Genomic DNA, 11,864 nt, shown 5'->3' on the forward strand with positions numbered 1-11,864 from the left:
TCCGTTAGTAGTACTGTGAGTTCATAGAAGATTTTATTTTTTGTCACAAGTTAGCGGAAATTGATTTTAATTGTGTTTTTTCACAAAGTGTCATTTTCCGCTAACTTTTGACAAAAAATAAAATCTTCTATGAACTCACCACACTACTAACGGAATACCTTGGGGTGTCTTCTTTCTAAAATGGGGTCACTTGTGGGGTTCCTATACTGCCCTGGCATTTTAGGGGCCCTAAACCGTGAGGAGTAGTCTAGAAAACAAATGTCGCAAAATGACCTGTGAAATCCTAAAGGTACTCATTGGACTTTGGGCCCTTTAGCGCAGTTAGTGTGCAAAAAAGTGCCACACATGTGGTACCGCTGTACTCAGGAGAAGTAGTATAATGTGTTTTGGGGTGTATTTTTACACATACCCATGCTGGGTGGGAGAAATACTTCTGTAAATGACAATCTTTTGATTTTTTTACACACAATTGTCCATTTACAGAGGTATTTCTCCCCCCCAGCATGGGTATGTGTAAAAATACACCCCAAAACACATTATACTACTTCTCCTGAGTATGGCGATACCACATGTGTGGCACTTTTTTGCACCCTAACTGCGCTAAAGGGCCCAAAGTCCAATGAGTACCTTTAGGATTTCACAGGTCATTTTGAGAAATTTCGTTTCAAGACTACTCCTCACGGTTTAGGGCCCCTAAAATGCCAGGGCAGTATAGGAACCCCACAAATGACCCCATTTTAGAAAAAAGACACCCCAAGGTATTCCGTTAGTAGTACTGTGAGTTCATAGAAGATTTTATTTTTTGTCACAAGTTAGCGGAAACTGATTTTAATTGTGTTTTTTCACAAAGTGTCATTTTCCGCTAACTTTTGACAAAAAATAAAATCTTCTATGAACTCGCCATACTCCTAACAGAATACCTTGGGGTATCTTCTTTCTAAAATGGGGTCACTTGTGGGGTTCCTATACTGCCCTGGCATTTTAGGGGCCCTAAACCGTGAGGAGTAGTCTAGAAAACAAATGTCGCAAAATGACCTGTGAAATCCTAAGGCCTCGTTCAGACTATACGCGCTGCCGTCCGCATTTTGGCAGCGCGTATAGTGTGCGACACGCAAGAACGGTAGAAGGGCATAGACAGCCCTTCTACCGTTCCCATCATATGCGCTGCGTGGCAGCGTGATTGTGCTATCGCGTGCTGCACGCATTTTTGGGAATCGCAGCACAGATCCCATTCATTGTAATGAATGGGATCTGCAGCGCAGCGCATAGGAGCGCAGATGGCGTGCGATCGGACGCGTTGCGTTCCAATCGCACAGCCATCTGCGCTAAATGATGTGAACGAGGCCTAAAGGTACTCATTGGACTTTGGGCCCCTTAGCGCAGTTAGGGTGCAAAAAAGTGCCACACATGTGGTATTGCCGTACTCAGGAGAAGTAGTATAATGTGTTTTGGGGTGTATTTTTACACATACCCATGCTGGGTGGGAGAAATATCTCTGTAAATGGCAATTTGTTAATTTTTTTTACACACAATTGTCCATTTACAGAGATATTTCTCCCACTCAGCATGGGTATGTGTAAAAATACACCCCAAAACACATTATACTACTTCTCCCGAGTACGGCGATACCACATGTGTGGCACTTTTTTGCAGCCTAACTGCGCTAAGGGGCCCTAAGTCCAATGAGCACCTTTAGGCTTTACAGGGGTGCTTACAATTAGGCACCCCCCAAAATGCCAGGACAGTAAACACACCCCACAAATTACCCCATTTTGGAAAGTAGACACTTCAAGGTATTCAGAGAGGGGCATGGTGAGTCCGTGGCAGATTTCATTTTTTTTTTTGTCGCAAGTTAGAAGAAATGGAAACTTTTTTTTTTTTTTCTCACAAAGTGTCATTTTCCCCTTACTTGTGACAAAAAATAATATCTTCTATGAACTCACTATGCCTCTCAGTGAATACTTTGGGATGTCTTCTTTCCAAAATGGGGTTATTTGGGGGGTATTTATACTATCCTGGAATTCTAGCACCTCATGAAACATGACAGGGGGTCAGAAAAGTCAGAGATGCTTGAAAATGAGAAAATTCACTTTTTGCACCATAGTTTGTAAACGCTATAACTTTTACCCAAACCAATAAATATACACTGAATGGGTTTTTTTTTTATCAAAAACATGTTTGTCCACATTTTTCGCGCTGCATGTATACAGAAATTTTACTTTATTTGAAAAATGTCAGCACAGAAATTTAAAAAAATCATTTTTTTGCCAAAATTCATGTCTTTTTTGATGAATATAATAAAAAGTAAAAATCGCAGGAGCAATCAAATAGCACCAAAAGAAAGCTTTATTAGTGACAAGAAAAGGAGCCAAAATTCATTTAGGTGGTAGGTTGTATGAGCGAGCAATAAACCGTGAAAGCTGCAGTGGTCTGAATGGAAAAAAAGTGGCCGGTCCTTAAGGGGTAGAAAGCCCTAGGTCCTCAAGTGGTTAAAGTATTAGAGAGACAGGACCAGCAGGAGAGTCAGGCAACTGGTATTATTTTAAAAGGAAAAATCCATATCATTCTCAGTTTAGGTTGCCTTTTACTGTATGCTGGACATACACGAGTCGACCCGGCGGATCGACTCCCGCCACGTCCCCGTGGGCGGCCGGATCGATCCCTGCTCGTCCCCGCGGGCGCTCCTTATCTTCCGCTCGATTCTCCGCTATTGTCCACCCGCGGGGATCGAGCGGGGTATCGATTCGGCGGGTCATCGAACTTGTCGGAAATTATCAATCGAGCCATCAGCGGCTCGATTGATAAGGGCGCATCGGCCCGTGTATGCCCAGCATAAGAGTAATGGAGGTCACTGTGCTTTTTAGGACTACCAACCTAAGAGGAAAATAGAGACTGCCATATTTGTTTCCCTTTAAAGGACAACTAAAGTGAGAGGTATATGGAGGCTGCCATATTTATTTCCTTTTAAAGGAGGAGCTGTCAGCCATACTATCTCAGAAAAAAACCACATATATAAGTAGATAAATACTTGCTCTACTTACATAACACATGTATTGCACTGTCCACGTTTTGGTTTTAGTGATTTTTCTACAGTAAAAAAAAGAAAATCCATCTTAGCATTTCCCATTTTATCTGTGGCTATTTTGAAGCCATTCCTGGTGTCATTTCCTCCCTTACTCTCCTCTGCCTGATTTGCCCGCCCTTTACTATAGAAAGTGCATTGTATCAGCATGAGAAATATTGGCCAATCAGAGAGGAACAAAGGTATGGGAGGAGAAAACAGGGGGGGGGGGGAAGAGGCTTCAGCCAATCAGGCTGCATTAGTTAAGTCTGAGTAGCTATAGAAACGCAAAATAGGGACAACCCAGCATGCCCTGCAACTTCCTTTTTGCATACCAAATTTTGTGTGTACCAAATAAGAGTCAGGGAAACTGGGGAATGATAATTTATCAACAAGAAAAGTAACAGTGATTTTAACTTTTGGATTGCCTGGTTAGCATTCTTATTACTTGTTTACCAGATAAAGAATTGTTTTTTTTATTTTATGACTGACAGGTACACTTAAAGCAATACCAGTTGCCTGGCTGTCCTGCTGATCCTCTGCCGCCAATACTTTTAGCCATAGCCCCTGAACAAGCATGCAGCAGATCAGGTGTTTCTGACCATGTCAAATCTGACAAGATTAGCTGCATGCTTGTTTCTGGTGTTATTCAAACACTGCTGCAGCCAAATAGATCAGCAGGGCTGCCAGGCAACTGGTATTGCTCAAAAGGAAATCAATATGGCAACCTCTATATACTTCTCACTTCAGTTGTCCTTTTAACAATGCACATTGCTTGGCTATCCTGCTGATCCTCTGCTTGCACAGTCTATGGCTGAAAGTATTAGAGGCAGAGTATCAACAGGAGAGCCAGGTAACTGGTATTGCTGAAAAGGAAATAAATATGGCAGCCTCCAAATAACTCTCACTAAAGTTGTCCTTTAAAGTGTACCTAAAGTGCACAGGATACTTGGAAAACATAACAGAAATTCACCCTCTATGTAGTTTAGCCTGTGTAATTCCCCCTCATTTGTGTCTAATCAGTAGTTGTAATTTGATCTCCCCTTCAGTGTCACATGACAGCCTATGGCAGATAAGCAAGTCCTTCCTTCCTCAAGCTCCCTACAGGCCGCATTGATCCTCCTCTGGCCGTCCAGGTATCTCTATAAGTCGTTGCCTGTCACTGCGTACTGCGCATGGGCAGCCTGGCTCCGCGCATGAACCATCGTCCTTCCGTCACCAGGAGCATTCTGCGCCAGCACAGAATGATCCCGTTGACGGGAGCCCAATTGGGGAACATGCACGGCCGAGCTACGCATATGCAATATGCACTATGCACCAACTGACAGATTTACCAAGAATGACAGCGGAGGGTCAAGGACACCCGGAAGGATGCGAGGGAGCAGCCTGAAGGGAGCTGGAGGAAGCGCCAAGTATTCATGGATACCTGTTTTCTACGTCTCAGGCACACGCCCCCCCCCCCCCCCCCCCAGCATATGCGGCCCCGCCGCGTCTCCAGCACCCGGTAGTTAAACATCAGCTTGTCGCATACACGCGACACTCAGCGTATCAGACGAACCCCGACTTTTCAGAAGGTTTTCAAGGGTTAAAAAGCAGTCATATGCCCCTGGCACCCTATCTGTCCCTCGCTGTAGCTCCACTCCCATTGTCGATGTATTCTGCACATGCACTGCTCACACTCACAGAACACCTGCACAGAACGCTCCAGAGTATGTGAGCGTGCGCGCAAGGAGAGCACCAAAGATGCCAACCTGGCGAGGACTGCAGTTGCAACGGAGGGGACCCCGGACCACCTGCTGGGAGTGGAGCTGCGGCGAAGGACAGATAGGCTGCCAGGGGCTGGAGGAAGACCCAGATAAGTAGATTTTTTTTTTTTAACTCAAAACACGTCCTTTAACCTCCTTAGCGGTAACCCCGTGCTGTTTTTTTTCAAACACGCAGCTGGCACTTTGCTAGCTGCGTGTTTGGTCCGCTCGCCACGATACAGCCCCCCCCCCCCCTACCCTGGGAAGCCCTCAAGAAAATCCCGTTCAGAACGGGATTTCTGGATTGGCATCATCGCCGGCGGCGATCAGACGGTACGGGGGGACGCTGCAGGGAGGGGGGGCAGCATGTAGCTAGCGCCAGGTTAGCTACATGCTAAAAAAAAATAAAAAAAATAGGCTAAAAAAAACCCTCCCATGGCCTTGAGGCCACGGGAATCATACCGCCAGGGAGGTTAAGTTGACTGCATCCGCTGTAGGCATGTTTAAAGCGTGTGATTCAAACACTACAGATGCATGAAAGAAAAGCATGATACCTCCTTAACCTTCTCACTTCATGTGTCCTTTAAACCAGAGTTCCCCAACCCTGTCCTCAAGGCCCACCAACAGTGCCTGTTTTGCAGAAAACCACAAACATACACAGGTGAGGTAATTAGTTTCTCAGCAGAGCTGATTAAGGGCTGGTGCACACCGAGCGAGGTTTTTTTTTGCAGTCGCTTGCGGCTGCGGATACGCTTGGTCAATGTAACTCAATGGGCAGGTGCACACCAGAGCGGGAGGCATTTTGCAGAAACGCATACTCCCGGGCTGCTGCAGATTTTGGATTGCGGTGGCGTTTCTGCCTCCAATGTAAAGTATAGGAAAACCGCAAACCGCTCTGAAAAACGGCAATTCAGAGCGGTTTTGCAGGCGTTTTTGTTACAGAAGCTGTTCAGTAACAGCATTACTGTAACAATACATGAAATCTATTACTCCAAAAACGCTTCACAAAACCACCAAATGCTAGCTGAAATGCTACAGAAAAAGCGTTTCAAAATCTGCTAGCGGGTTTTGGTGTGCACCAGGCCTAACTGCCTCTGTGGATCTCCACAAAACATGCACTGTTGGTGGGTCTTGAGGACAGGGTTGGGGAACACTGTTTTAAACAATTCAAAAATGACCAGTAATAAGCCTTCTACATGGAGGCTGGCATATGTATTTCCTTTTAAGCAATACCAAATGCCTGGCTGTCCTACTGATCCTCTGCCTGGAATACTTATAGTAATATGACCCTGAACAAGCATGCAGCAGATTAGGCACTTCTGACATCGTCAGATAAGACAAGATTAGCTGCATGCTTGCTTCTTGTGTGATACAGACACTACTGCAGCCAAATAGATCAGCTGGGCTAGCAAGCAACTGGTATTGTTTAAAAGGACCACACCGGCTCCCCCTGCAGCAGCAGCACACCCACCCCCCACCCCCAAACACACACAACAAAAAAGACCCGCTTGATACATTTTTTTATTGCTTTATTGATTAAACATTGCATGGGAAGCACAGTCCTTTGAAAGATAGAGTGCAGGTAGTCAGACTTATCCAGAGTTAAACTCACTGAGTTAAGCACACAAAAGGGAAGGGGGGTATGTAAAACAGTGGGCAAATTTACCATGAGCGATCACTTTGACTGTCAGACTGATGCCTGCAGGCAATTATACTGTATGATATCACTAATATTATAGTCAGTGACCCAAAGTGTAACCCTTGTTAGGTGAAATACTTTTTGGCAGCAGAAGTATCACTACAAACCATGGTGAGCACTGCTTATATATCCACTGCAGCCATCCTCACTCTCACCCTACTGATTTCAGTCACCCAACCACAATAAGGATTCTTTTTCCACGGACATTTGAACCGGTAGCAGTTGTAGCACCATGCGTTACCATACAACAACAAAAAACATCTCATCTTGCGTCTGACCAAAGCAATCTGTGCGCAGATACAACTCTATGAGGGGGTGCTTGTCTGCCGCACATGTCGAGCGCTTTAAAGCGCCCGGCTGTTGGAGGGGAGAAGCTGACAGGCGGTGGGTTAACCACCTGTCATATGCTCGTGGAAAGCATGCCTCAAAGAGAGGCCAATATAACCCTCTGATGGTTTTCCACTGATGATTTTTAGTTTGAAATGGGAGTGTCTTCCAGTCAGCTGACTGTCGGCTATGGAAAGCGTTGGTGTCCAGTATTATGGTGCAGGCAGCCAGTTTTTTTTTCCAGCATGCAAAAACTGTATTCAAAAGCAAACAACCCTAACGACTAACACGTGCGGTCACATCTAACGCGGTTCTGCATGCGGAGAAACCTTGTGTGATCCCCTCAAGTATAATCCCTGCCTAAAGCATACATGTAATAAAGGCGCCAGGAATAAAAGGGTGCAGGGGATTGTTGCTTATAGAACATTAGTAAAATCACCAATCTACTATTTAATGCTGACACTAGTGATGAAAGTGATGAAAGATATTGCGACCTGAAATATTTTGCATGTGCGGACTGTGCATTGTATGGACTTAAATGCACATCTAACTGTTCCCGGCTGTGACTCTTTGCAACCGCCGGGGTTTACTTTTCGCCAGGGGGGTTATTAGTTGCACACCAAGGAGAGTAAGTTATTAATTCCTTGGAGGGGGGAGCATTAGAGGAGGGTTCTGTATGAGAATAGGGGTAGGTTGGGTTGCATTTTCTGATACAAATACATTGGGCTCTATTCTCAAAGACTTCCCGCATGCGGTAAAGTACATGCGGGAAGTTTGCACCCAAAATACCGTCAAGTTGGAATTCTCAAAGTGTTCCGCATGTTTTTTCCGCATGTGGAAAAAGTGTGGTAAAAGCAGGGCTGTGGAGTCGGTCCAAAAATCCACCGACTCCCACTCCTCTAATTTGCATATTTTACAATTTTGTTGATTAAAAGTATGTAACATGAAATTCGTCTCTTAACTGCCAACGCTTAGGAATTTTACAAGACAACTGAAGTGAGAAGGATATGTAGACTACTAGATTTATTCCCTTTAGACTAAAACTAGTCCTTGGTAAGAGTACTTGTAAAAGGTACAGACCAGAACAAAGAACATCTATCAGGCCCTAGGCAATGTAACTGTGGGTACATGTAAGAATGATGTGCAGGTACTATGCAGGGGAATGAGGAGATTGTAAACAGACAACACCTCTGTGTTCAATGTGCACAGCATTCTCAGTGGATTCCCTGCAGCTCTGTGGGGAGTGCATATGTAGAGTATAGTACTACTGTGTAACAAAGTAAACCTGAGACAGATGAAATTAAAGTTTTATACATACCTGGGGCTTCCTCCAGCCGCCTTCAGGATAAACAGTCCCTCGTTGTCCTCCTCCACCACCTGGATCTTCTGCTATGAGTCCAGGTACTTGAGCCAGTCGGGCGTTGTGCGCATGCACACACTCCGCCACCAGGAGCATACTACACCTGTGCAGCACTATTGCGCAGGTGCAGAATGTTCCTGGCTGTGGGAGCGGCATGCGGCCGGACAGCGCTAACTGGCTGAATTACCAGGACTCATAGCAGAAGATCCGGGTGGTGGAGGACAGCGAGGGACTGATTAGCCTGAAGGGGGCTGGAGGAAGCCCCAGGTATGTAGAAAACTTTACTTTTCATCCGTCTCCGTTACCCTTTAATTTGTAGTCACCAAACCAAATTTTAACAACATATCAAATTATTTGATTTCATCAGCAAAGGGAGTGCATACATTTGCATAAATCAGCATCAATGCAGAATTATTTCCATCTCATTGACCATCTCTATTAGTGACACAGCTACACATCAGGGTTTATTCTTACAGCATAGATGTTATTTAGTATATATGTTACGGCCAGAACCCGAAGTTTGGCCACTTCTAGTTCTGGCCGGCCACTTCGGGTTCTGGCCGGCCAATTCGCGAAGTGCCCGCTGCGCTGCGGCCAATGTTAGAAACGGATCGTTTACTCTGATATGAATGTATCTTCTGGCCGCAGCGCAGCGGCCAAACGTATTAATTTGTTGCAATTTTTAAGCCGGCGGCAATGTAACGATTCAAGCCGCCGGCTTTTTCATCTGCCTCATCTCTCTCCCTCTCTTTCTTATGGGCAGCCGGGCGGGGACACGCGTGTCCCTCCGGAGTCGTTCGTCGCGGCAGGGAAGCCTGCCGTTCTTGCAGAGCGGGTGCTGGCAGAAGCAATGTCTGCAGCCTCCCCGCTCTGCTGCCCCTGCTGCGACGAACGACTCCCGGGGGGACTCGCGTGTCCCCCCCCTCCCCCCCCCCCCCCCCCCCCGCCGGCTGGCCATAAGAAGAGAGAGGGAGAGAGATGAGGCAGATGAAAAAGCCGGCGGCTTGAACCGTTACATTGCCGCCGGCTTAAAATTGCAACAAATTAATACGTTTGGCCGCTGCGCTGCGGCCAGAAGATACATTCATATCAGAGTAAACGATCCGTTTCTAACATTGGCCGCAGCGCAGCGGGCACTTCGCGAATTGGCCGGCCAGAACCCGAAGTGGCCGGCCAGAACTAGAAGTGGCCAAACTTCGGGTTCTGGCCGTAACATATATAAGAGATTCCTGTGTACACATCATATATACAGTCACAATCAGATGTGTATATCTGACCTTAAAAATACGGGGACTGCTTTATTGAAGCAGCACAAGTAACTAATTTTGATTTCTACACACCTAATTTTGATTGGTTTATTTCATTTTTGTGGACTAAGCACAGCTATTACTGTATATATACTGTATATATACATTATTTTTTATGACTATTATCTGAGAAATAGAACATTTTATCACATTTTCTATTTTAATTACAGTTACAAATTCATTAGGAGTCGGAGTCGGTGCATTTTTTCCCGACTCCAGGCACCCAAAATTGCCCGACTCCACTACTCCGACTCCACTACTCCGACTCCACAGCCCTGGGTAAAAGTGCGGGATTCATGTGGAAGCATTTCCGCAAAAGTCGGTATTTTCCGCAATAAAAGATCAATTCTCAAAAATGTTCAGGCGCATCATTTCGTCGTTAATTACCGATTTTTTATCACCTACAAGTAGTAGGTGATATATTCCGCATCCCATTGACTTTAATGAAGTGTGGAGGCTTAAGGGCTGTGCTTGCTGGACTTTAACTTTTTTTTTTAAACACTTTTTCATGCGACCTTTTTACCGCATGATTCCAGCATGAATAATGGCTGTTTCCGCATCTTTTTTCTCCCGCATGCGGAAAACATGCGCAAAATATTAGTGAATGTGGAAAAAATTTGGAGTTTACCGCTGGCGGGAATATAGCGGTAAAATTTTGCGGAAAATTTGGCTCTTTGAGAATAGAGCCCATAGAAGTCAATGGTTAGGTTGCACAGGTATAAATTATTGAAACCAGTAGCAAAATATTATAAAGTTACAAAAATGTTCACCACAACGGTAATCTTTACTGATATTTTACTGTGGCCTAACCTAAGCCTACTCTCACACAGAACCCTCCCTCTATCCAGTGGCATAGCAATAGAGGTTGCAAAGGTAGCGACCGCATCGGGGCTCTTCCTCAAGCGCAATATTAGCTCTTTATTGGTCTGTGCTGGTAATAATCCCTTCTATAGATACTTTAAATAGTGGTAATCATTAACGAACTGTTCCTCATCCCCTTCTTGCACCTCTGACACTGTAGTTGCCATTGGCAGGTTTTGGTGCATCGCATCAATTGTTATGTAAAACTTGCACCAGGACCCATAGCTCCTTAGCTACGCCACTGCCTAGATCGGTGCCTAACTTACCCTCTCTCTCGGTCCTGCAGGGTATACAGACTAGTGAGTCACCTCAAACAATTAGCAGGTTATACAGACTAGTGAGCCACCTCAAGCAATTAGCAGGTTATACAGACTAGTGGGTCACCTCAAGCAATTAGCAGGTTATACAGACTAGTGGGTCACCTCAAGCAATTAGCAGGTTATACAGACTAGTGGGTCACCTCAAGCAATTAGCAGGTTATACAGACTAGTGGGTCACCCCAAGTAATTAGCAGGGTATACAGACTAGTGGGTCACCTGAAGGAGAATAGTACCAGAGCTTATGGGGCAGCTCACCTGGTACATAAGCCAGTGCCTGACAGGTCACCAGAGATCCTGGCACAGCCATACAAGGATGCTGAATCTTAGATACCCGCACACACTGTGTGTTCTCCTGCTAGGTAGCTAAATATGAGACTCGGCTGCGTCTACCTGCAGCTCTGCTGTTCATCATCACTGCTGAACTGCCTATAGAAGCACCGCACACTTCTGCAAACCCACCGGCCACATAAGGCAAGTGACGCCGAAACAGGCTAAGAACGCCAAAGCCACTACGTTTCCTGCACTCACCAGCTCAGCAGCGGCTCCCTCAGGTTTGAACACCACGCTCTGACGTGTTTCCTGCAACCGTCACTTCGTCTCCATGGAAACGAGAGACGCCGTCGTCGTCGCCTCCTGTGCTTTGTTGCCTCCTGTGGTCATTTTGCGGTACTACAGCTGTACTTTCTGCTACTATCTGTGCTGTGCTGCATCCCCGCGGCCACTGTACAGTACTGCAGCTGTAGCTCGCTGCACGTTCTTGTTACTGTATTGTTATCTGTAGCAGCTACAGTATAATACACCATACACCATAGCAAGCGTTTACGGTTGCTGTATACGTCAATACATTTATAGAAGTTTCCCTTGTTACTGGTTTCCCTTAAAAGAAGCCAACTAGTAAGGTTTGCAATCAAACCCGGTTCTAGACTTTTTGCTGCCCTGAGGCAAACTTGTGAAGATGCACCCCCCCCCCCCATTTAGAATGGGTAGGCAGCCAGGTATAGTTGCCCCAGCATAGGTAGTATAGTTGCTCCCAGAATAGGTAGCTAGCATAGTTGCCCCCCAGTTTCGTTAGGTAGCTAGTACAGTTGCCCAAGCACAGATAGTACGGTCATCCCAGTATAGGTAGCTAGTATAGTTGCCCCAGTACAGGTAGTATAGTTGCCCCCACTATACATAGCTAGTAT

At 45.7% G+C, this 11,864-nt stretch overlaps 1 protein-coding gene across 8 annotated transcripts in view; it reads right to left on the reverse strand.

The window, feature by feature from the left end:
• Positions 1–11,267, reverse strand: part of CEP112 (centrosomal protein 112) — a 447,202-nt gene extending 435,935 nt beyond the window's left edge. For 6 of the 8 annotated variants that reach the window (XM_068264055.1, XM_068264054.1, XM_068264058.1 and 3 more), the window contains exon 1: positions 10,936–10,953. In XM_068264055.1, coding sequence (XP_068120156.1) covers positions 10,936–10,944 — 9 coding nt within the window. In that variant the 5' untranslated portion in view covers positions 10,945–10,953. The other 2 variants (XM_068264052.1, XM_068264053.1) reach the window with 2 other exon arrangements.
• Positions 11,268–11,864: the final 597 nt, after the last annotated feature.

Source organism: Hyperolius riggenbachi, chromosome 12 (genome assembly GCF_040937935.1).
Source record: "Hyperolius riggenbachi isolate aHypRig1 chromosome 12, aHypRig1.pri, whole genome shotgun sequence".
Classification (NCBI taxonomy): Eukaryota; Metazoa; Chordata; class Amphibia; order Anura; family Hyperoliidae; genus Hyperolius; species Hyperolius riggenbachi.